Source organism: Pocillopora damicornis, chromosome 4 (assembly GCF_964200805.1).
Source record: "Pocillopora damicornis chromosome 4, jaPocDami1.2, whole genome shotgun sequence".
In the NCBI taxonomy this organism is placed as follows: Eukaryota; Metazoa; Cnidaria; class Anthozoa; order Scleractinia; family Pocilloporidae; genus Pocillopora; species Pocillopora damicornis.
The window spans coordinates 24,830,036-24,856,471 of NC_142673.1; the positions used below are offsets into that span (position 1 = coordinate 24,830,036).

At 36.4% G+C, this 26,436-nt stretch overlaps 2 protein-coding genes across 2 annotated transcripts; one reads left to right on the forward strand and one right to left on the reverse strand.

Moving 5' to 3' along the window:
• Nucleotides 1-49: 49 nt before the first annotated feature.
• LOC113683490 (zinc metalloproteinase nas-15) lies at nt 50-9,600 on the reverse strand. The gene is made up of 18 exons (XM_027200735.2): nt 9,493-9,600; nt 8,998-9,124; nt 8,283-8,480; nt 7,914-8,037; nt 7,230-7,408; nt 6,827-7,045; nt 6,237-6,260; nt 5,620-5,754; nt 5,227-5,349; nt 4,488-4,619; nt 4,122-4,244; nt 3,879-3,980; nt 3,346-3,483; nt 2,522-2,611; nt 1,728-1,883; nt 839-936; nt 495-636; nt 50-189 (listed from the first exon to the last, which is right to left on the reverse strand). The coding sequence occupies exons 2-17, from the start codon at nt 9,104-9,106 to the stop codon at nt 499-501; spliced, it is 2,088 nt and encodes a 695-aa protein (XP_027056536.2). The 5' UTR covers nt 9,107-9,124; nt 9,493-9,600; the 3' UTR covers nt 50-189; nt 495-498.
• Nucleotides 9,601-11,964: 2,364 nt separating this feature from the next.
• On the forward strand, nt 11,965-13,630 carry LOC113683428 (uncharacterized). The gene is made up of 2 exons (XM_027200670.2): nt 11,965-12,093; nt 12,784-13,630. The coding sequence occupies exons 1-2, from the start codon at nt 12,085-12,087 to the stop codon at nt 13,144-13,146; spliced, it is 372 nt and encodes a 123-aa protein (XP_027056471.2). The 5' UTR covers nt 11,965-12,084; the 3' UTR covers nt 13,147-13,630.
• Nucleotides 13,631-26,436: the final 12,806 nt, after the last annotated feature.

Genomic DNA, 26,436 nt, shown 5'->3' on the forward strand with positions numbered 1-26,436 from the left:
TGTCAGGACTTCCCTTGCAATTAAGCCAATTAAAAAGTAAATAACTTTAGCCATTTTCTGGACTTGTCAGATAGTAGAAACTCAAGAAAGACTCTATTGTAATTTTTTCATTTTATTCAATCTCTGTTCAAGCACCAGCAAACTTTGTTCTGTGGAAAGGACGGTTCCTTAGTCTCATTACTCGAAGACCTGTAAAAGAAAGGAAATTCAAAAGTGAATTTAAAATTACTTGAAACAAACTTTTTCTTAGGCTTCGAATATTTGATATTTATCAAATTGACAGCGGCTTTCTTCAAAGCACGCATGCTAGTATTTTAATTGGTGTAGGTATTTGAATCACTCCAACTGTCATATGAGGGCAAGGGCGCATAAACGTCACAAGCTCGGGATTTTTTATCCAACCGGCCTCTTTCAATTTAGAGTTAGGATGAACGGTTGGGGGAAGGGCGGAGGAAGTCGAGCACCCCTCCCCTCTCCTTCTAAGCCATACTCACCTCTCTAGGCATCGCACCCATATAACTCCACCCTCATGCAGGGATAGCTCGCGTCGACAACGATGATCTTGACATATCGGGTCTTAACAGGATTGAATGTATTCACCACAGGTGTGAAATGATCACAGTTTCCCGTAAAAACCTGAAATGATAGAACGACATACGACAGCTTTTAACTGCCGGACAAACTTTTGCAGGTACGTGGAATACTTAAAGTGCTCCAAAAGTGGATGAGTAAGAGACAAATTGCTTTTGCATCAACCCGATGGAAGCCAAAAAACGGAAACAAAAACAAAAGTTAGGCAAAGGAACTGGAAGTTAACTCAATAGCATTTGATTCTTACCTTTTCCTTTCCATTTTCCTGGTAAGTCTGGAAGCTTGATCCGTCATTACTGAAAGCCAGCTTGTATTCTTTGACGTGCTCGTGGAAAACATCGCGCCCTTTAAGGAAAATTTAGATAAAAAGCTAAATATAAATTGAATACATTACCTAGCTTTCAGTTTCTGGATAACATTACAAACTGCGCTCACTCGAAGGGCTCTTGCAACATTTTTTTCTGATTTTAGCGATTGAAAAATTTCGTCAATTTCATATGTTCAACATTGCAGGTGGCATCATCTTAGAAAAGCAATTTTCAAACAAGAATCGAAGGCTATCCTAAATTGCTTTAATTTAATTTTGCTTTTCTACGTTCTGTGATGGATCTAGAAAAATTGCTCCACCCACTGAACCAATCAAATTTTAATTGGGGTTTGTTAAGGTGGATAAGGCGCTGGTGTTGCGTTCATATACCCAGCGAGGGAGCTTCGTTGGTTACTGACGTGATGATTTGACAATACAAATTTTTCAAATAAGTGTTAAAAATAATTCGAGATTGCAGTATTTTTGCTATACCTTGGTAAGTGGTTGGTCCAGAATTTTTACGTCACCTTCTCAACCAATCAGGTGCAACACGACTTAGTTGCCCGCGTTTTCCTGCACTTTGCGTAGTTAGCTTCATGTTTTAACTTTGAGTTCTCATTGCCTTTTAAAGGTATTTTATTTTCTTCTGATAGGCCACTGGGTTTGTTTACGTTCGTTTTGGTTGTACGACACTCAATAAGAAAGCGCTCTATCAGCTTTAAGGTTTTTCCGGTGGATAAATCGCTGGCGTTATGAGCATTAATCCTCTCGCAAGAAAAAAGCCCGCTGACGGTCCCGGCCCACATGTTACAAATGTAGTCCATATTACCTTGTGTGGCTATTCCCCTTACTGTCTTGGTTTGACCAAGATCAATCTGTAGCCACTGGTTATCGCGATCGTCAGCGCACCAAGCTCCGATCCTTTTGTTGTCTTGGTCATCCTCAAAGTAAAGACGAGCATTGTCTGCCGTAGCTCTCCAATCGCCTGTACATGAGAACAAAACCAAACGAACGTAAAACGCAAACGAAAAAGGAATCATTTGGCAACAGAAATCCATTACGTGGTTCTCCAATCACCATCTCATAAGATCAAACCAAACGAACGCAAAACGCTAATAAAACAAGAAACGATACAGCAACAGAAACGCTTGTGTCTAATCACGACTTTAACTCTTTACTCCCAGGTTTAGTGCATTTATACTGTAATTGAAATTCTTTAAACTGTTATAATCCTTCAAATCATAAGGGTGACCTGCATCCAATTTTTTCTCACAATGTCACCAACTAAAGAGCAGAAAAGCTCTTGATTGTTGAACAAATTCTGTTAGTCAGAACCTCAGGAAATGTCTAGAGAACAGTATGGAGAATATGCATACTGATGTTAGGGTGTAAAGGGTAAAACCTTACGCGTCATGTTACACAGAAAGTCACGTAGTTTGCCATTTTGTAAGTGCACGCCATGTATCGAGTGAAACAGAACAGCATAATAGATGTAAATCAATTAACGTTATAAAATGGCTGACCAATAAAGAAAGGAAAATGCGTTGTTCTAATCACAGCAACAATGGCAAAGGTGTGAGGACGATGAATATTTTGAAATGGAATTTATTATTTCTTACCCACCTGGCCTGTACTCTGTTGAAGCACTAAAAGCATTGTCTGGAAGTTTGTAGTTTCCTGGCCATCCTAGACCGAGACCTTCCGAGCAAGCACCTAGATCATAGGAAGGTAGCATTAGTCAGTGTCTTGTGTTTCTGAAATTTGGAAACAATGGCAGGCCTGTCGCGATTGTGCGCGGAAACTTTTGAGCAACTTTTTGCGATTTCAGCAACCTCGAACAATTTTTGCCTTTCTGAGCAATTTTTGAGCAACTTTAAGGTTTGGAGCACATATCAAGGACGATAAAGTTAACGATTTCTTTAAAAAAAAACTTTGATTTATGCAAATTTCTTGAATGTTTCGCAGGCCTAGTATCAAGCATTGGAACGGATAATCGGCTTAAACGACGCACAACTTTCCATGGATAGAGATAGATAGTCAGAAGCCGCCTTAATTGGCGAGCAACTCTGTAAAGCTAAGTTTATTATTGCGAAGAACGCAAAATCAAGAAATTTAGGAGGCAACTTTTGAAATTTAAGTAGCCACTTTTCAGATTTTTGGCAATTTTTTAGCACTTTTTTTACATTCCAGAGATTTCCAGCATTTTGCGAACACAATCCGGACAAGCCTAAACGGTGATAAGGTTTTCAACTATATATTTTAGCGCCCCTACTATTTTAGCAGTTTTAAGACAGACATGAATTTACAACTTTGAATGTGACTGGCATATTGAACTGTCCGATAGCAAACTGTCCGATAACAACTTGGCAAGTGAGTAAGAGGAAAATAACAATCGAGGAAATTGTGATTTTTCATGATTATACTGATAAAAATACTTTAATCATTACCTTTTGGCTTGATTGGGTACGTGTCGCATCTTGTTTTGCAGCTAATGCGACAGGTGCTTTCAGTCCATCCATTGGTTTTGCACTCACCACTGGCGGCCCACGATGGACAGCTTTTACGTTTATCAACACACATCAAGCCTGAAAAGGAGAGAGTCAGATACCCAGTGTTCGCTTTGCAGTGATTCGAAAAGTTTTTATTTGGTCAAGATTTAAAGAAAATCATTTGTGTACAGATGGTGCTTAGTGATAATAGCAAACCGGAAATAGTTGTTCAGAAGGCAGGGATTCTCTAGGCAGTTTTTAAATTGCAAACAGCGAAACTGAATCGTATTTTGACGGTTTGTTTTCTAAACTTGTCATTTCTCAAACAGTATAACTTAACACTCCATACCTAAGATGTCTTTGTTCGGCAAGTAATTGACAGAGAACAAAGGATTTTGTTGATAGGAACTTGACGCCTCCTGTAAATACACTCTGTTCTTAATAATATGAAAATAGAACTAAAGGAAACAAGGAAAAATGAATGCACAAACCCGATCCTGTCCTGTTCGGCAAAGTTGGTGGAACGGTTGGTATCCCTGTGATTGGTGGATTAGTCGGGTTTGGTGGTTTGGGTGGATTAGTCGGTTTTGGTTCTATCGAAAAAAAAAAGGAAAAAAAAGAAAGAAATAGAAAGAAAAGAAGGGGAAGAAGAACAGAATGGCGTTGGGAATCACTAGACAACTAATTCTATCAAAACATCACACCTCAATAAAGGTGTTCTAAAGAGCTCTTACTTGTACACTCGTTACAGTAGCCACAAGTGTGAGGACATTCCATTTCCATCTTGACTGGATCAGAACTGCATTCATCATTATCTGCACGGGTCTTACAGTCATATTTCAGATCGACGCAGTTATCCGTGGAAATGCAATAGGCACCTTAAGAATTTGAAGTCTTTGGTTGTATCTAATTTGTACCCTTTCTGTTTTCTGACGAGCGAAATTGTAGAGAATTTTGGCCCCTGTTTGAGATAAGATGCATGAGACGAAGCTGATGATTAATCTGCCAATCCAAAAAAATCTTTCTATTAGGAGAAGTTTACATTTGGAAGAATTATCCATTTTCACAAAAAAATTCCTTTGAAGCACGCATGCATGTACCAGATGAGCAGAAATCACAAGTCTTTTTGCAGTGATAGATCAATGCCGAATGTTGGGAACAGAATCCAGACTTCTTCCAGCTGGCACAATCCGCTGATGAAGCTCTGTCGATACAAATCTGTGGCGATGGGTCTAAAAATTTAGAATAGGAAGTAGTTATTTTTAATTTATCCCTTTTTGTGAAAAACAAACGTACCTCTTTTCAACATGTTTTGCATTAGTTAGTGGACAATGGTGTCACGTCTTCTTATTGACCCCCTGAGCTGTCTCTGGCTAGACTAAGATTGTAAGTAAAATCAAGATTTTTCGGCCAATGCTTATTGTATTTGCACTAAACAATAATGAACATGACTTCGTATTTAGATCATCATTTACAAATATATTTGTAGAAGTGTAGTAGCAAATATCTTGAGCAAGGAACTAGGTTTGATGAGCTTGCAACCCTTTAATTAAAGAACGCGTAACGAAAACGATTCCCCTGACCGAGAAAGTAATAACACCAATGGAGCGACTGACCAAACAGAGGCAAAGAAAACGAATATTTTCTTAATTTTTTGTTTTTGTTTGCTTGTTTTTTTACCCCTCGTTATTGTGGGCGAGTCGTAAGCGCGACGGAGTTACAATCGCGAGATATCCTGTTTCCGAGTCCCGCCTCGACCACCAAGTGGATAGGTACTTCCAAGTTACTTCCAAGGTTATATGTTAGGTTGTTTATTTAGCTTTTGGAAGTGGAACATACCAGTGCACTTTTTGCAAGTGTTACAAGTGTGGGGACAATTCTTGTCCATGTAAGCTTTGTCAGATGAACACTTTCCGTCAGAAGCCCATTTTTTGCACTCGGATTTCAAGTCAATACAACTATCTGAAAACAGAAAGAAAAGAAGCGTTGGCATTTGTATGCCCTGTGCTACAGAAACAGCAACAAAAATTAATTGCAGAAGGTATTTTATTCCACATAGGATAGATAAATCGCAAAGATGTGTGTTGATTTCTGTGTTGTGAATCTTTGTGACGTAGATAATCCAATCAAATCTCATCAAATATCGACTATTCTATTTTCCAAAAAGATAACTAATCTTAGTATTTTGGTGGGAGAAGCTAGAGATCTTTCAGATGTATCTTTTATACTTACTAGATGAGCAAAATTCACAAGTTTTTTTGCAATGGTAAATCATGGAGGAATGTTGTGTGCAGAAGCCGGCTTGCTTCCAGCCCTCGCAATCGACTTTTGGAGCTCTGTCTACGCACCTTTCTGGAGCGGCATTTGCTGGAAATAAAAACCAATGCAAAAGTTTTAAGGTTTTTTTCCTTGCATCTATCTCACTCTCTCACTCTATCTCTTGATAATATAATTTAGACATAGTTAAAACTAGTAAGAGGTAAGATATCATTTATCTAATTATGAAGATAGTATATGATCCAGCTAACTAACAAGACCTTATAACTCACAAGTTAGGTTCGGAGTTTTTATGTTCAAATCCTCAGGCGCAGAGAGCTTAGGTTTTTTTCTGTCTCACATGCACTTGGCACAATAGGATTTAGTCTCAGGTCCACGACAGTATGTGGTTTACAAGGTGAATTTTCTATTTATTTCAAAACCCGCCAAACGGTATGTGACAATATCAAGAAAACTTTCAGTAAAGTGCAGCATTGAATTGATGGTTGTCGTTCATTTTATTTTATAGGAACTGATTTTAATTCAGTACTTAATATATTAATTGTAAAAAGCTAGTAAAAGGGATCACTTACCTAGTGCGTTTCTCTTAGCTCGACCTAATAACAGAGGAATTTACAAATAGTTAAAAATTGATGTTCACCATGGTAGAAAATGTACTATGCGCAATTGATATTTTTAGCAAGCTGTGTATTTGGTTGAATAACAGAGAGCTAAAATTTGCAACCTACATGATAAGCTTCTTAATCAAATTAAGATGGTTTCAACTGATTAAAACAATTGGTTTTCTCTAAAGAAAATCATCCTTGGTATAAGTATTAACGTATCACAATAAGGAACCAAAAGGGTAAACAATATCGAAGATTTTATATATCGCAAATGGCTATTGATCGATAACCCGATACATTTCAATCCTGTTTTCTTGCTTTTGTTGGTTTGTTTTTTCAAGATACTAGGCCTTTCAGTTACACCTTAAATTTTCGTTATTTCCACAAGTCATAGCATTGTGAGACAGTTACTAGGACAATTGCACATCCTGTGCTTGTAAATTTTCGTCACTTCCACAAATCATAGCATCATAATACACTTGCTGGGACAATTGCACACCCTGCGCACTGGTAAATTTTTGTCACTTTCACAAATCATAGCATTGTAAGATACTTACTGGGACAATTGTACATCCTGCGCGCTTGTAATGCGTCATCGTCACTGAGTTTTATATACGGCATCTTTCCGTTCAGTGGCCTGATAGGCTCCAGAGTCATTTTTCCATTTTTGGAAAAAGCAGTCCACGGGTAATGCATTATAGACGAGTAATCATATGGGACTCCATAGTCGATTACCTCCGTTCCTTGAACCTTCTTCTTGAAGTTGTACGCCATACCTAGGAAGAAAAAGCATTGACTTGACTAGTAGCAAATCGCCGTCCGTTACCTCGGAAGGTCAAGTTGTGGCCTTCTTTCAGACCATTCTAGAGATCGAGAAAGATTTTGCAAAATAATATTTTATCGATCTTGCCGCCCACCCTTGTTCATCTTTTAAATGCCTTTTCGAGCTCGATAACTCACTGTCTAGAATGTTTTCCCAGTTAATCTTCAAGTAGTTGTCCCTATCAGGTCTGCTCTGCTCGTGCCAAAAACCTATAGCGTGTCCAAGCTCGTGGGTCATCACGTGCTTGTATTCACAGCCGCTTCCAATGGATAGCCAAGTTTTTCGACCAGACACTTTTCCAACCTCACACCAACAACTGTAGAAAAATGTGGGACGTTTAATGGTTTGGTAAAGATCTTAGATTAAATGGCTTAATTCGAGTCCGAGGAGATTTTACGGTACTTATGTTTGTCCTCCAACTTCTCGTGTTATCACCTAGTTACCCATGTAGCAAATAGAAGGGACCCTTTCATTTTCGAGTGCTTTTGACTTACATGATCACTCAACTTTAATACCGTAACATTGGTATGTATATTCTCCATACTTTTCTTCACACATTTCCTAAGGTGCTTAAGGGAGAAACTGTCTGACAATCACGAGCTTTTTGTAGTTGGTGATAAACACCATTTTTTCTTATGACCTTAAAGAGTGATTCAAGGGTGGTATTGTGAGGAGAAATTAGATGCTTATCACTCTTAGGGGTTAAAAAATTAAAAAGAAGGAGCAGCAATATTCCAAGTCGTTTCATGCTACAGAAACCGAGATATACCATCAAAATCAGGGGATAACTGGCTCGTAAGACCTGATAAAACCCGTCATACCCATTTCCACGGTGGAACCAAAGAAACTCTGTCTCAGTCGTCCTCTTAACGAATCTTAGGCATGTTTTGCTCTCCCATACGGCAATAGCTTCCATTGTGGTTCGTACCGCTCGATCCATGTTAGCTGCAAACAGATGTCGCATTCAATTGGTTAAAACATCAGCTTCCTATTTTCAATTTTGCAAAGTCGATTCAGAATACTTCCGTTAAATGCAAAACAGATTAGGGAAAAGCTGGCTGGGATATATTGTCAGCCAGTATGGCCAAAAATTCTTATTCAGTCAACGTTAGGAAGAGACTGGATACTTTCTTGCTTCCTCTTAAACAGTTATTTGTTTCATTAAACCGCCCTTGGTGTTAAACACTCACCCACACTACAATCAAACTCATAAGGAATAACGCCATTGGGCCACTTTATCTTATCTACATTAGTTGCAGCGCGTCCTGGAGATCCGTCTGGGTTTCCATACAAAGCGTTGTTGAGTCGCTGCTCCTCTGAAAGCTTTATGTCTCCTTCGTAAAGATGCTGTGAGTCCGATTGGCGCTGTCCTTGGCTCTCTGGGTTATCTGCAAAAGAATGAATTTTCAAGCAGGAAGTGAAACAAGTTATTCCGTACACAGGGTTAATTTTGAAGTGTGCGCAGAATTAGATGTAATCCGCGGTGATAATGAAACTTCCTAACGTTATCATATCGAAATTTTTGTACTTTGTGAGTTTATTGAGAACCTCACTTCGACTAAAAAATTTCACATGGTACCTTTTTCTTGTAATGCGACTGGTAAATAATTTTAAAACCTTAATTCCCTTAAATTACAAGGGATCCGCTTGAATAACCTGTTTTCGTGTGGCATAGTTAGCTCATTCGTCTGGAAATTACCGCGACTCAGCTTGAACGGGTGTAGCACTAATTCCTCGAAATTTGTTGATGCTGGGACAGATTTTTTAGGATATTGTCGCCTCTTTCTCTAGAAATGACATATTTTCCCTTGCATTGTATCTGAATTGCCTTCACAAGTTTGAGTTCTGTCCGAAAAATTTAGATGAAAAAGGATAGCCTTCAGTAGAGCTCAAATTTAAACTTACTTTTAATTCCAAGATTTACTTCCAGAATCTGTTCGAAGGCTCCTTTCTCGCACAGGCCTTCTTTGGCCACGAGGAGGGCACCAAGAACCAACAACGGCAGGTGATTCATCAATAAAAGGAAAAAGTCCTGAAAAAGGATAACGTTTAACAGTTATCTTTGAATTCTCAGATATAAACAATTCAATGCATCTTCAGAGTTTACCACCTCAGCATAAGGAAGGTAATGCGAATAGGGAGTTTCCAAAAGTAACGGTCTGCTAAAGTGATTTGGTGTTTCCTGCAATTCCAACTTACTGTATAAATTGTTGCAAATATTTTTTATTTCTCTCGAAAATCAGACGGTAAGGTTGAAATAAATGAAAAAAGTTGCTCCACATTTGGTTCTCTAACATTCCGACATTTTTAAGACCGATAATTGGCAACTCCGTTTTCTACACTACATTTCAAATTTTAGCCAAAACTGACTTGAAATTTTCCAACTTACAACCAACTTACCTGATAGTTCACTTACTGATGAGGTACAAAGGTACCTCGGGACTGTTCAACGAAGAGTAACTCTGCTTGGCAGGGTAAATCCCTTTCATAGATGTTGTTCATTTGAACAGTTGCTGAACTGATTTACCTTCAAAAAAAACAGCGCTTTTCTCAGCTAATGCCTGTGTTTGGAATAGCAACAATGCCCATCTTGCCCGAAAACCTATTTGGCATTGTGACTGTTTTTCTGTATAAACACAGAGCAGATTTCTGCAGTATCGCGTTGATCTATTTAGGACTCTCTCTTTACTCAACTACAAAAGGAAACAAGAACTGTGTGCGTGTTAATATGTTAGCAGTGGCCGATTTAGAGAGATCTTGTTTGTTCTTCCGACAGATCCTTTATTACTGTAACTGCCTATATCATGTTCTGGACTTACATCTTGCACAATTATTGAAATGAAAGGGAAAACATACGATTTTATTGCTGGAAAACTAACAAATTTGTGAAATATTTAATGCGGGTAGGAGTTAATTGTTCATTCTCGTGGTACTGTAACGAAAGCAACAAAACTTTTCACTGAGGCAAGTTGAAGACGCACTTTATAAATCGTATTGAATTTGGAACCGTTCACTCTTCAAATATAGTTATATCATATAACATCTTCATTGCTGAAAAGTTCAAATTATAAGATATTTAGTGATAATAAAACGAAATATGAGTCAACTATTCAAGCTCTACCTCGTATTTACACAGCCTTAGTTTCACGCGTAAATATGATTGCAAAAGGTAGACTTGGGTATTTGTGTTACCCTCTGCTAAGTCTAAGACAGAGCTATTGAACTCAAAGAAAGGCACACACAGCTGATGCACCGAGTAATCCGACGCTGGCACAAGCGAAAACACGACGTAATTGGGGGTAATATTGTAGAGGATTTCTTATCAATTCTCCTCTTTTAATGAATAGGCTAATTAGATATATTTGTACCAGATACATTCATTGTATGAACGACTGCTAATTCGCTAAAATCATGAGGAAGAGATACAATTAATAAACGTATTTTGCGTGAGAAAGACTAAAGTAAAGCGAGATAAAATTCTGCATTCTGAAAAGGATACTTTTAAAGAAAAGTTACTAGTTGTTTATCGTTGTCATGGTATATTTGGTTTTAATAATACTAAGAATGCCCCTAGCTTTTCTGAAGCGGAAAGTTTACTGCACACTGAAAACGAGGAAAATTTACAAGGTGTGAATTCTTGGAAACAGACCAGTGATTTCAGTTTATTTCTGAGCAAGAACGTATTTTGCGTAAGAAAGACTAATTTAGACGAGATAAAATTCTGCACTCTGAAAAGGATACCTTTAAAGAAAAGTTACTAGTTGTTTATCGTTGTCATGGTATATTTGGTTTTAATAATACTAAGAATGCCCCTAGCTTTTCTGAAGCGGAAAGTTTGCTGCATACTGAAAACGAGGAAAAATTACAAGGTGTGAATTCTTGGAAACTGACCACTAATTTCAGTTTATTTCTGACCAAGAACGTATTTTGCGTAAGAAAGACTAATGTAAAGCGAGATAAAATTCTGCACTCTGAAAAGGATACCTTTAAAGAAAAGTTACTAGTTGGTCATCGTTGTCTTGTTATATTTGATTTTAATAATACTAAGAATGCCCCTAGCTTTACTGAAGCGGAAAGTTTACTGCATACTGAAAACGAGGAAAATTTATAAGGTGTGAATTCTTGGAAACAGTCCGCGGATTCAGTTTATTTCTGACCAAGAACGTATTTTGCGTAAGAAAGACTAATTTAGACGAGATAAAATTCTGCACTCTGAAAAGGATACCTTTAAAGAAAAGTTACTAGTCGTTTATCGTTGTCTTGTTATATTTGATTTTAATAATACTAAGAATGCCCCTAGCTTTTCTAAAGCGGAAAGTTTACTGCACACTGAAAACGCGGAAAAATTACAAGGTGTGAATTCTTGGAAAGTGACCACTAATTTCAGTTTATTTCTGACCAAGAACGTATTTTGCGTAAGAAAGACTAATGTAAAGCGAGATAAAATTCTGCACTCTGAAAAGGATACCTTTAAAGAAAAGTCAAGGTGTGAATTCTTGGAAACTGACCAGTTATTTCAGTTTATTTCTGACGAAGTACATAGAAGGAAACAATTTGCGGTCATCCAAAGCAACAAATAACATCAATTACATAAGTAGATACAAATGCTCTTGAAAATAATTTCTTCCTGTTTTCACGCAGTACAACGAAGAACACTGCGTTTCCCCTGGCAAATAAATCACTAACAAAAACATTGTAAGGAGAAATCGGTAACGTTGATGTTTGTCAATTTTTCAAATACTCTGGGAACGGTCGCTTTTGTCAAATGAATACGATGTGAACACATGTAGCAATCTTAAACGAGGCTGAAAACGAAATATATCCACCGCGTTTTAGCGCGAAAATGTGTAAGCCTTTAAGAATTTCGCTTTTAATTCGCTCAAGCGTATAAGAGCACTGACGGTTTTATGTCACGTAAAAATACAACTATTACTTGTGGCGTATTGCGGCTTTCTCGGTTTGAACTCCATCTTAAACCTCACTACAGCTAAAATGACTAAGGTATGTATACTTGAAAGTCCCGTTCGCTTTAATAATTGGTCACTGGCAAATTGTATGGCGACAGTTTCCCAACAAGGGTATTGGATGTTCAATGAGATATTTACTCACGTTGTTGTCTTGAAATTGAACTTCTTTCAAATTGTTTCTCAGATGAATTTAATCTTCATGTGATATTTTCACGGGATATAACAAACATAACTAAAATCGTAGCCAAGTTAGTGTAGACCTAATGGCGTAGACTTTAATTTTTGATATTTTACTGCTTTCCCGTCGACTAATCACGTCGCTATTTTCAAGCAATAACCTAAACTTTACGTTGCGAAGAATAATGGCTAGAGTGCCTTTTTAGGACGACGAAAGCTGAGATTTTTGGGTCATTGTAAAAATTCGATTTCCCATTTATTGCTCAGATCGTTAGGGTGATATTTACACATAAGAATGAGTAACGGGAAAGTTATCCTAGAAGGAAAGATGATGGACTTTATCAGTAAGACAATAACAGGAGCCTCTACCCTGTCAACTCAGTTTTAGAGAGAAGACGTGCGAAATGCGGTTAAATTCAGTGCGAAGTCTACGTTAAAATAAGCAGTGAGAAAATTGAAAAAATGCATTGATATTTATTTTAGTAACGAAGAGCACCGATTTAAAATTATCGGGTGATTCTGTTTTGGTATTGACTTTTCCTAACAGGGAATTGTGGTTTTCATCCTTTTGACGTGCATTGGAGCATTTTGCCAACAATTGAGCGTGGACAAAGTGATCACCAGAGACGCCCACCAGTCAATTCGGGCACGTTCTCCTAAGCCAAACTCTCCATTTGGAAGATATGCCGAGCCACGTCAAAATTACCGTGAAGATGACTGCTGTGTCAAGAAGAAGATAGTGCAAAATGGAAAAATCAAGACTCAGTGTCGCAGCGAGCATCCTGATTGTTTCAGTAAATCAGATCCCAGAAGCCCGTATTTTGGGATGTGCGAAACTGTGCGGAACAGTCAAAATGATGTAGTTGCTTGTCGATGCGCTGCTCAAAAACGAGATAGTAACCCTAACTGACCTTTGTTTCATTAAAATCTTTATCATGGGAAGTTCTTAATAATCGCCTTAAAAAAAAAAAGAAAAAGAAAAGAGGCTATTTAGCCTCTGTATTATTGCCTTCTCTGCATCGGAATAATTTGATTTACGATTCTGCACCATTGATGACAATGAGTGATTAAGCTTTCTTCTCTCATTCCTTTTGCTTGATTTAATCACAGTAAAACTATTTGTTTACACGTGTCTTTCGTTATCTAAATTAGCGAAAAATATTTATAGACATATGTAAATAATAGTGAAACTGCTCTTGGGTTTCAAAAAAGAGTGACCCGTTCCAAGTTGATTCCCGCAAGAAACTATCGGCTAATGTAAGCAACGTATAATATAGCCTGTAAGTGCATCACAGAAATCAGAGGGGTTGACCTCGAAATTTGTCAGAGAATTTCAACTTCATTTGGGAAAAAACTTTTTATTAGGCTAAATAAATAAATTTTGATCTTGGTTGACGTCTTCCGGTTGAGTATCAACAATGTTTCTAACCGACTGACCTTTTAAGTACACCATAATTTTTATCGGAAGTTGCACTGAACCTGTTGACGATTGAGTGCATGAGCGCATATTCCAGTTGTTTCAGCAAATTAAATACCGCAAACATTTCCTTTCCTTGTTTTTTCATTCCGGAAAATATTGTGATTGGCTTTCAGTCCGATGAATGACTGTATCTTTAAGAGATTTGGGTATCTCAGTAAAGATCATATGACGTTACTTGATAGCCCGACTTATTAATGTGAAAATTGATTACACACATACTTAAATTCACCCTTCAAACCTTTACAAAGAAAGCATTCAGCCTTTTGAAGATTTCACGTGATCTGTGATGAGCAATTAGCATTCCTCATGAAAACCGTCTACTTTGGGGTATAAAAAGACTGGGATTGCTCATTCAATTGCAAATGAAAGCTGCAAAGGCTACTTTTTTACAATTTTATATCCCTATCTATTTGTATGTTTTGGAAATCATGTTTCTGTTGCATTTAGTACTCACTTCCTGATGAAGAGGACGTGAAATGAAGGAAAGATTGGAAAATATTTTAATTGGGTTTAGTTTTTAAACAGTTGCTCCAAGTACTCTTAGAAAGAAAATGACCAAGATGGTTAATAATTGTATTATTCTTATCTGAGCAATGGCGAAAAAAGAGAAAAATCGCAAAATTTAAGTACAAATGGGGAATTAACGGCAAACTGTTCTTCGTTCAGTTTAACTCAATTTGGAATCATCCCGGTTTGTGATATGGTTGTGATTTTATTGGCAACTTTTCAAAATTAAGGACTGTTTAATAAGGTATTCATTATGGTACCAAGACGCATTTAGCTATTTTGCACTTACAGTAGACTTTGAAGTTTATTTCAACTCTTTATTTCACAATCCTTAAACACTCTGCAACAGTAATGTCTTAACGCCACTCATTTAATAATACCTTTATGTTTGAATCATTTTAAATACTTGATTGTAATTTCGGCTGCCAGAAATAATATTGATCTGTTTATGTAAAAAAATAAATCATAGCACGTTTACACACAAATCAAGAAACTTTTCCAGTTACTTTTTACCGGCGCATCGACAAGCAATCACATTTTTTCTACCGTCTCTCACAGTTTCACACTGCCCAAACAACTTGCTACCAGGATCAGATTTACTAAAACAATCAGGATGCTCGCTTTGACACTGATATGTGACCCGGTTATTGTAGATAAGCTTCTTCTTCACACAACAGTCGTCATTAGATGGTTGACGCTTGATTCTTCGCAAAACAGAACCTCTTGCAGCATCAATCTGTGTGGCATTCCAAGGAGACTGGGTGGAGTTGAGTAGTTTCTCCTTCAGACCTTGCGGCGAGCAACTTTTTTCATGAAGGAGACAGCAAACAGCAGTGACAAAGATAGCAACCTTGTGAAAGAAATGGAATGCTCCGTTAAGTGTATCTCCTTGAACAGATGTTGGTTTTTATTTCGAGTCTGCGGAGGGGGGAACATTCTAATTGTTACTGAATTATTTTATCAAATCTGTTTCGTCAAGTTAAAGATGTTTTTGTGGAAGGACTTATCACACTTCTTTTCACTGGTCTCACTCACAAAATGCCGGCATGAAAGCGCTTAAGATGTTTTGAAAGAAATCATTCACCTGTTCAGAGAAATAATGTGTAATTAAACTCACTGCAGTAAGAATAACTGAAGCAGGTAGCATCTGTGCTTTGAACTTGACTTATCACCTGCTTCATACGAGAGTCTTGAAATTCTAGAGTCTATTTTCAACACATCGTACCTTAGTAAGCATTTTGGTCCTATTCTGAACTTGATTAACCCAAGGACAGTAAAGATCCTTCTGATTTCACTGCAGTATGAGTTGATGTACCTCTCCTAGAAGCTGTTCCCTTATATAGTTTTTCTATCCACTGTAGACATCTAATTTCATTGATCATATATAAGCATCGTCCAAACAAAGAGAAGCTATTCTTATCAAAAAGATTTGTAATGGTTTGACAGAAATAAGCCGGCAATGAGATCGTTAGAGTGAGCATTTAAGACTTGGGGACTCCCCACGTCCCTAAATATGCAACTTGCAAAAGGCTAAAACGAGGTTTTTTCTAAACAAAGACAAAATTTTAGCTGCGTCATGACTGTATGTTATCAATTGATTTGTATACCTTTAAACTTGCCCAAAATTTCGTCTTTCAGTCGGTTTCTTTTGTGCGAATTTCCCGTCACGAAACAGCCGAAAAGCAAAATAGAATAAAAAGAAACCTTCCAGTCAGATACAGTTCCGTAGGAGAAATAACTTTAAAATAACTTTCTTTTTTTTAACTGAAAACCACAAATTGTCTACTTAAACACCATTATTTAGACGTACGGTACTAACATTTAACTCTAAATAACTTTAAGATAACTTTCTTTTTTTAACTGAAAACCACAAATTGTCTACCTAAACACCATTATTTAGACGCACGGTACTAACATTTAACTCTAAATAACTTTAAGATAACTTTCTTTTTTTAACTGAAAACCACAAATTGTCTACTTAAACACCATACTAACATTTAACTCAAAAAAAAAACTGCGATAAAATATTTCTTATAAACATTATAATAGTTTTTAAGTTTAAAGGAGCTAGATGAAGCCTTTTCGACATTAACAATTTCATTAACAGTGTTACTTGTAAAATATTCACAGCTTTCAATACTAATTCTTATATTGCGAAAATTGTATACAAAACTAACAAAATGATTAATAGAGGGCTTATTACATGGCGGATGTATATGTATGTTCCTGTACACGATTATGATGTATTGGTCATTAAAATCTGCCATTTTAAAATAACAATTTACGAAAGTTTGGATGAGATGAAATGTTTCCGAATTTCTGAATGGGGAGAGAGGGGGGGAGGGGTCCTCATGTCGGTTGTCGGTTAGAATTTTTTTCTTTGTCGGTGGTTGGTTAAATTTGCTATCTCTGTCGGTAGTCGGTAAATCTTAGTTAATGCAAGTTACTTATTCATATCCTTTAATTAATTCGTGAGCTCGAGTACCGCACTCTGTTCTGAAAATGAACAGAAAATCTGTGTACAAATATCGATATTGTTGAACAATTTTGGTTATCTGTTAATATTTCCATGTCGCTAATCGGATTCCGGATTTCTCTCTTTTTGCTTTTTGTCAGGAGTCAGTTGTTCTTTTCGCCCTTTGTAGCTTGTCGGCTAACCCCATTCAGACCCTAGGTCTGAATAGGATATAACCGATAGGGTATAACCGTTGCCTAAACGACGCTCGTTTAAGGCAAACGGTTATACCCTAAATTGATGATAATAGGCTATTTTTGTCCAAAATAAGATGTTTGTATAAGGTAAAAAAAGAATAACACGATGTTTAACAATAGCGCAAAGGGTAGAATATAACATCTTTCATTTTTTATGAACAGCGAAGCTTTCTCAGCCCTCGCTCACTCTCTCAGTCTCTTACCCACTCAGTCATTTGCTCGTTTACTCATACTCTTTCACTAACATTCTCCTTCACCAACTTACTCGATGACTTATTTAATTTCTCACTTACTCCGTCACTTTCTGACAAATTTACACAAATTTACACTTTCTTTTTAACGGCAACATTCAACTGAAGAGAATGTCGAGCATTGTAAAGGTAATAGCGCGCGTTTTATCAGATAAACGTATAGCAAATATTCAGTCGTAGGTACAAAGACCTCAAAAAACAATAAATTTTCGAATTCTGCAGATTACAAAGGTCATGTACGAAAAAATAGTTTCCACCCAAGCCCTCTAAAATAAGTTTTTTTCTATTCTTTCCCAAGTCAATTTTTAAACAAAATCCTGTCTTAGGCTGAGGTAAATTCAGCCTTAAAGTTGAATATTTTTTTGAAGATGAATGAATCCTTTTTCCTTATGAAACTCCTTTCTTTCCTTTTAACAAAATATTTTTCCATACGTTTTGCGCTTTTAAAGAAGAACTGCCTCCATTTTCGTATAATTCAATTCAGGACTTTTTTCACGATTTATTTAGGAAAACGTATTCGTAGCAAATACGCATCCTTGTAGCAAATATGCATTTTCAGTATTCGGTGACAAAGTGTTGTTTTTTTTTTAACAAAATACGATGCATTGATGGCATTAAGGCACATAAGAGGATAGATCTGATAAGTGAAATGCCCTGAAGGAAAAAAAATTTATCTTTCTCTGATTTCGTTATTTTTAGTCTCATGTTAAACCTTTCGTCTTCCTCTTTTGTGTACTAAGCTTAAGGTCTGCGTTGTTCCACTGAGTCTTCAGTCGTTTTCTATCACTTTTTTAGCTTAGATATTTTGATGAGTAATGCCTTATAATGTTCTTGAAATCTTTAATATCCGTGTGTCTTGAAACCGAGTTTATAAATTACGTGATCTACCCTCTGAGTAAGGTATCATAAAAACTTGATGTTACTGGTTAGAATACAAGCAATCCTTTTTTCCCAGTGAATGAAAAGGTAAAAAGGTAATTGGACCAAGCGGAAGTGGCTAAGTAGAGAGGGCATACCTTGGGCACTGTTTTTACAGACAGGGTTCATTTGTAACCGTATAGCTTTCGATGACGTTACGCCTTTCGTTTACACAGTGCCTATCGTGACCACTACTGAAACGGACTCGTTTTGAAAACGTTATCAAACGTGGAGGATTTCCAAAACGACTCGGTTCTGTTCGCCGTTGGGCGAGACCGGATCGCTTTGAAAATGGTTACGTTTTGGAACAAATTGGCTGGTTGGCGAAGAGTAAACATGATGAACCACCACGGAGAGCAGCACTTGCTTAAACAATCAGATTGCATGGGAAGCACCGGGAAAACGGTTAAATAGGTTCCCCGTAAACACTTCAAAACCTTGCGTCTTTTTCGATTCCGTGTCGTGGTCATGAAACCATGTTAATTGATAAATGCGTCGGTATAGACGATCCATCATTCACCCCAAGTTTTGACGCACCGCGTTAGGTTCTTGATCGATTTCTTGATGAGGGACTGCTTCCTTTTCTCATTCATTTTGAAGCCACTTGAGTCACAAGAACTGCACTCGCAACATAATAATTTGTTCATAGTTTAGCACAGTTACAGTTTATACTTACTACTTAAATCGAATTTGGCAGTTGTTATATTTTTAAAACTAGACTAATGAGCAGCACTCTTTATGAACAGTAGTTATACAACGTCTTATTCTCTGACGCGTTTCATCTAACTGTCGTAGACTTCTTCAGGGAGGTTTACAAGTTAACACTAAACACCTGTATCTATAAGCCATAGTTAGCGGCTATCCGGAAGCCAATGACCATGAAGGCTTGGCCGGACATACGAACAGGAACAGCGAAGTTGTGAAAATTTGAAATTGTTTTGCGCAAGGTGAGAAAAATATTTGGGGCCACAGTTTTAGCTTAAAACAGTGGTCGTATGTACGTAAGTATTTTTAGTTAAAAATACTTACGTACATAGATTCTCTATTGTTACAGTTTTCCTGCAACACACAGTAAAATTTAACTCTGTCAGAATATTAGTGATAACAATCTTAATACGGGCATGACTGCAGATGAACGTAGTATTAATTTACCTGAAAAGGATATGTCTGACATGTCTCGCAATTTCAGGAAGTTTTAAACATTAGCGCAATAATCATAAGTATATTGTCCATTAAGAAGTTAAGAGAGGGAAATCAAAGAGCTGTTAAAAGGAAAATTCATGGCAAATCATGTGTACTTGTAAGTTCAACTTGATTTTCCATTTTTTGGTTGTTCAACGGCATTGATTTTGCCTTAAGGAACTCAGACTTAAGGAAAATATATTTACGAACTTCCTTAAAATGAGATGACCTCACTATTTGACAATGAACTGAGACCGGAGTTTCTCATGTTTGATTTTATTTTCAAAACAGTTCTTTGGCACATTCAGGGCAATTACACTCATAAAGACAAGTTTCTAGTTCAAGGAGAGAAATATCAAATTTCAATAAAAATCTGATCATTTTCTTAGCTATATTCTAGCGGCGCACCGACAAGAAATCACAACTTTCTTGCTGTTTCTCACAGTTTCACACAGCCCAAATAGTGGACTAGTAGGGTCAGATTTACTAAAACAATCAGGATGCTCGCTCCGACACTGATAAGTAATTCGTCCATTGTAGACAAGCCTCTTCTTCACACAACAGGCATCAAAAGAGACTTGACGCCTGAGGCGTTGCAATATAGATCTTCTTGTAGTTTTTGTTTCTGTCGTATTCCAAGAGGGCTGGGAGTAGTTGGTAACTTCGTCATTCAGAACTTGCGGCCAACAAGTTGCTTCGTACAGAAAACAGAAAACAGCGAAGGTAAAGATGAGAGTCTTCTGAAAACAAGGAAATGCTCGGTTAAGAATTTGTAGTTCTCTTCAAACTCGATTTTTATCTCGAGTTTTGGAGGATGAAGCATTTAAACGGAACCGTAGGGGTTCATCGGTTCTGTTTCGCCATTGAATTTACTTAAAATGTTAAAATATTTCTTGGCTGTGGGAGTATTTTTACTTGCTTATTACCATACTTTCTGTATACTTGCTTCACTTAAAAAATACAATAAGAAAGCAGTTTAAAGGAAAAAAAAGGCACCTCAAAACATCTCAACTACACGAACTGAAATCAGAATAACTGACATTATAAACGTTGTAATAATCATAGCATTTTTTTCCAACTCTGAAATAAGTTCAAGGGCGACATGACATCTTGGAGTCTAACTTCAGTACACCGTACCTTGTTATTCATTTTAGTGCGGTTCAGAATTATTCCACGTACAGCAAAAATACTTCTTCTCTTTAAAGCGTCAGTATAAAATGATGTTCTTGTCCAAAAAGGTGGCCCTTATATACTTCATCATCAAATCAGGGAACTAGTATCCCATCTATGGCACCATAGTGAGACAAGAAGTCTCCCACTTATTAAAAACTTGACGTCCGGTTAAACAATGGTTATTCTTAACAAAATCAGGGTACATTTTTGACGTAAATTAATTGACAATCGTTACAGAACGTTACGGAAAGCAAGTTAATACTGGGTCTTTTTCTGACCCAAACATGAAACTTGTAAAGGAATAAATCCAGGGTAATTCAGTTCTTAGAGAAAGTTTAATCAAAAGCGGCCATTTCATCGGTTGATATACGTTATCATACACGTATACCAAATTCAGTTTTCGTTTTGAATTCAAGTTTCAATGTTTGTATTTTCCTTTACTAAACAGTTAAAAAACAGAATATACCAACAAACAGCCTTTCCGGTCGGTAAGAGTTCCCGTAAAACAAAATAAATCTTTATGACTATCAACAAGGTAAAGTTTCTCTGTTTTTCAAAACCACAAGTTTTTTTACAATAATACTGTTATTTTCGATGATAACATTACTTACAATTTAATCAGAGAACGATCACTGCTTGCAATACTAAAGTAACTTAAATGGCTACGTTTTTTCAATACTTATTAGCAGAACAAAAGTCGCATTAATTAGATTGACGTATTACGGGGATGTACATTTCGATAGAGCTATGGTGTATTAGCTGCAACATCTTCCATTTCATAATATCATTTAACGAAATTTAAACTATGCAAGCATGAGTCGCAAGATTTCCGAATTGACGAGCTCTGGAATTCAGTGTCTATAGTAGCTAAAAAATTTTACCCGCTCTATTGAACCGAGAATGCACGTAGCATAAAAATTACAAGATAGGCAGGTCGGATAAGTAAGGTGGAGTCAGATGTGAAAAAAAAGCATTTTTGAGATATAACGTGAGAGTTTCAAATTAAGTAAAGTTTATACCAGTGATATCCGCCACTCAATATGTCCGACTTAAACAGAAAAAAAGACATAATTTTTTCCTCCCATGTTTCAGCCTACTGGTCTTTAGAGATCACGTCTTGTGCTGAAGATTTTACCGGATAGACTGATTTTGTTATTATTAGCTTTTCAGCTTCTAGGTAAAGTGGAAGTCAAATCAAAGACGAAGAACGTGCTTCTTCATATAGCTTGGCCAGCGCTTGGAAATCAATTCGTAATGTGACATTCATAATTTTATATAGTCTCGTTTGCTTTCTTAAAGCATTTTCCACTTCGGCCTAAATTTATCTTTTTATTTCGCAGTAGGGGAAGAAACCAGGTTTTATATAACGATTGTTGGCATGTTTTCGTGAGATATTTATTTTGCACGGAAGACGTTGTCAGTATAAAATCAGAAGGAATAACATTGTGTCTTATATTAGTGCAACGGACACTATGTTGGATTTACTATTTTTGGAAAATTTTAACAACAAAGCGAGCGGCCTCAGTCGCTCGTTTATTCGCTCACTCCCGTACTTTCTGTCTCACTCACTTACTCACTCAGTGCTTAGTCGAGGCGCTTAGCTTGAAATTTATATAATACTTGCATTCTTGGCTTGACAGACGGCTGGCAAAACCCTGATAGATTCTACATATTGGAATCCAGAGCTTACCGAGTCAGAAATCTTGCAACTCAGTTATCTATGCTTACCTAAAATTTTATTTAACAAATAAAGAAGCCTTGACTGTGTTCTGTTCTGTTGTAAAGCATGGTGAACTTACATATATCGTTAGTTGTAGTAAAAGAAGAATATCGCCCCAAAAAAATTTAAAGAAAAAGAGAATATTGATGAATTGCGCACGCTGTTCAGTTCATCTTAACTCATAATTATCTCAGACTTTCATGAGGCTTTGATTTCTTCCATAAGAGTTCAAACATAATTATGGACAATGAACAAGTAATCTACACAGCAATGAGTCTTTGAAGTCTTTTTTTTTCTCATAATCTCATTTTATTCTTATTTTGTTAACAATTCTTTTTATTGGCATTTTTACAGTACTTTAATATGATTTATCTAAATCGTAGGGGAAAAAAATTCAATTACATTTCTATAGAAATATGTATAACTTTCTCAGCTGGCTATATTCTAGCGGCGCATCGACAAGCAATTACAACTTTCTTACTGTTCCTCACAGTTTCACACTGCCCAAATAACTTGCTTCCGGGATCAGATATAGCGAAACAATCAGGGTGCTCACTTTGACACTGATAGGTGATTCGTCCATTGTAGATAAGCGTCTTCTTCACACAACAGTCATCGCTAGAGACTTGACGCTTGACTCGTTGAGAAATAAAACTTTTGGTCTCTGTCATATTCCGAGGGAACTGGATGGAATTGGTTCCGTGAAGAAAACAGAAAACTATAAAGGCAAAGATGACAGTCTTCTGAAAGCAAAGGAAAATTGGGTTGAAGTTTTGGTTTTTCCTTATCGATTTTAATTTAAAGCTTTACCGCGCTCTCTATTCAGGATGTTTTGTAACACTTTCAAATTTTCTTTACGGGAGAATCTTTTTCATTGCTTGATATTTTCCAAAATTTTTTTCAAGGATTTTTGAAAACATATGGGCAGGAATGTCATCGAATTCCTCTGCAAAAATTATAGTTCTTCAGGTTAATTACGTGTGGGTGAAAAGTAACTCTAGTAAGAAAAATTTGAGGTAGTTTGCTGATCAAAGAATATGAATTATCACTCAAGTAGTAAAGGGGTGTTTAGAAGTTTGAATTCGAAATTCAACTGACCTTAATCATTTTGGTTCCAAATAGGATTGCTGCACTGTTGATAAAGGTACTTCTCGGTTTTTCTGAGTTTGATGGGCATCTCAAAAGTGCATACCTTTTATACTTTTAACATAAAAAGGGAAACAGAGAAAGGCTATTCTTATAAAGGGAAATTTTCCTATATTCATCAAGTTGCACCATTACAAGACATAATGAGATTTACAAATCGTTATTATCATTTTGGTCTGAACGGAGAAAGGATATTTTTATTCAAAGTCCAAGTAACGGTTTGACGTGAACATACTAATAATCGTTGTAGAGAGCATGTAACACCTTGGGGCCTCCCCTTTCTCACATCCACAACCTGGAAGAGCATAGAAGCACTACAAGGGAAAAAGGTCTCCTACGTCATAGAGTTATAGGTTGATTCCCATTCACTTGCTAAATTTCGGGTCATGAAATTTTCTTAGTTGAGTCATCTTCCCCTTTGCAGGTAACAAAGTATATTTCTGTTCACGAGGGTGAAGAATATAGCTTTAAAAAAAAAAAGTTTTTAATGCAACATCTATCAACAAATTGGATGAGTGACAAGATTTCCGATCTGAAGAAAGTCCCTCGTAAGCCACTTATAAAGAGTTGTTAAGGTTTTCATTTACTCTAGATCTATTACACCAAACACGCATGTAGTATTTGATACAACTAATCGATTGAACAATATGAGAGTTTACGCAAACAATCTCTGTCAAGCAAATGAATCATGGTCCTTTGTTTGTTTAGTTGTTTATTTATGTACCTGTTAATTCATCTATAAGGTTAATTAAATTGCTAAATTTCGGGTCATGAAATTTTCTTAGTTGAGTCATCTTCCCCTTTGCAGGTAACAAAGTATATTTCTGTTCACGAGGGTGAAGAATAGCTTTAAAAAAAAAAGTTTTTAATGCAACATCTATCAACAAATTGGATGAGTGACAAGATTTTCGATCTGAAGAAAGTCCCTCGTAAGCCACTTATAAAGAGTTGTTAAGGTTTTCATCTACTCTAGATCTATTACACCAAACACGCATGTAGTATTTGATACAACTAATCGATTGAACAATATGAGAGTTTACGCAAACAATCTCTGTCAAGCAAATGAATCATGGTCCTTTGTTTGATTAGTTGTTTATTTATGTACCTGTTTATTCATCTATAAGGTTAATTCAATCCCAAGAAGTTAACAAAATAAAATAACGCAACAAAAAGGGCCTTTCATTGATAATGAATTTAGTTGTGGGCTTCACTGCTGACGGAAAAGATCCAAAGAGAGAAAAATCATTTTCATTCAAATTCATCTTCATTCATGAATATATGGTATAACGTTTTAGGCAATATGTGTGTTATAAGAGAATAACTATAACAGGTATTAATAGCTTCTTTTCTCTTCTTTGTTACTAAGCGTGCTCCTCTTTTACCTTCCGGTTCCGCACTCATGAATATAAAGAAGGTTTAAAAATAAACAGCTTATACCACTGAATGATACCTTAACATGCCCTTTATAATTTTCTGTTTACACTATTGAGTTTACGTAGAACCGGTTGTAGTTTATTGAAACAACATTGTCTTCAGAAACAAATTTGCTTTTCGTACAGTGTGTCACGATAAATTGATTTGTCTGAAATATGCATTTACGGATTGCTAAAGAAATTACAACATCAGCCTTAAGGCTTACATATCACAGTCATGTTTCAGCAGACCAAAATAATATTTGAAAGGAAGTAGTTTTAGCAAAAAGAAAAGAAAAGAAAGCTAACACGGGAATCAATTATAATCTATAGATAATGACTTCAATTTAAAAAAAAAGGAGCTTTAAATTGGTAGTGGAGTGCTAGACTTGCTAGACTGCAAAATAATTTGATAATTTGATTATTATATCAGAATTCTCGATTTCAAAACAATTTCATCTAACGCGCTACATTATTTGTCCTACTTCAGCCCACCCCCGTAAATTGAGAGAAACAGTGTTGATCATAGAATGCTGACCACTTATTTACTAAGGATTTCACAGGATAGACTGCTTTAAGTGTCATTAGCCTTTCAGCTTTCAAATAAAGTGAAAGTTAAATTTAAAAAAAAAACTGAACATAATGATTAATAATAATGTACAGTTTAATATTCAATTGTTTTTTGTCATAACAAAGCACTCCAAAGTTAGTCAACTCAGTTTTAGAGAGAAGACATACGAAATACGATTAAATTCAGAGTGAAGTCTAAGTTAAAATAGGCAGTGAGAAAATGGGAAAAATGCATTGATATTTATTTTAGTAACGAAGAGCACCGATTTGAAATCATTGGGTGATTCCGTTTTGGTATTAACTTTTCCCAACAGGGAATTGTGGTTTTCATCCTTTTGACGTGCATTGGAGCATTTTGCCAAAGAAAAAGAAAAGAGGCTATTTAGCCTCTGTATTATTGCCTTCTCTGCATCGGAATAATTTGATTTACGATTCTGCACCATTGATGACAATGAGTGATCTCCATAGAGTAAATATTAGAGGAGTCAGTTTTCCTTTAAGCTTTCTTCTCTCATTCCTTTTGCTTGATTTAATCACAGTAAAACTATTTGTTTACACGTGTCTTTCGTTATCTAAATTAGCGAAAAATATTTATAGACATATGTAAATAATAGTGAAACTGCTCTTGGGTTTCAAAAAAGAGTGACCCGTTCCAAGTTGATTCCCGTAAGAAACTACCGGCTAATGTAAGCAACGTATAATATAGCCTGTAAGTGTATCACAGAAATCAGAGGGGTTGACCTCGAAATTTGTCAGAGAATTTCAACTTCATTTGAGAAAAAACTTTTTATTAGGCTAGATAAATAAATTTTGATCTTGGTTGACGTCTTCCGGTTGAGTATCAACAATGTTTCTAACCGACTGACCTTTTAAGTACACCATAATTTTTATCGGAAGTTGCACTGAACCTGTTGACGATTGAGTAAATGAGCTCATATTCCAGTTGTTTCAGCAAATTAAATGCCGGAAACATTTCCTTCCTTGTTTTCATTCCGGAAAATATTGTGATTGGCTTTCAGTCCTATGAATGACTGTATCTTTAGGAGGTTTGGGTATCTCAGTAAAGATCATATGACGTTACTTGATAGCCCGACTTATTAATGTGAAAATTGATTACACACATACTTAA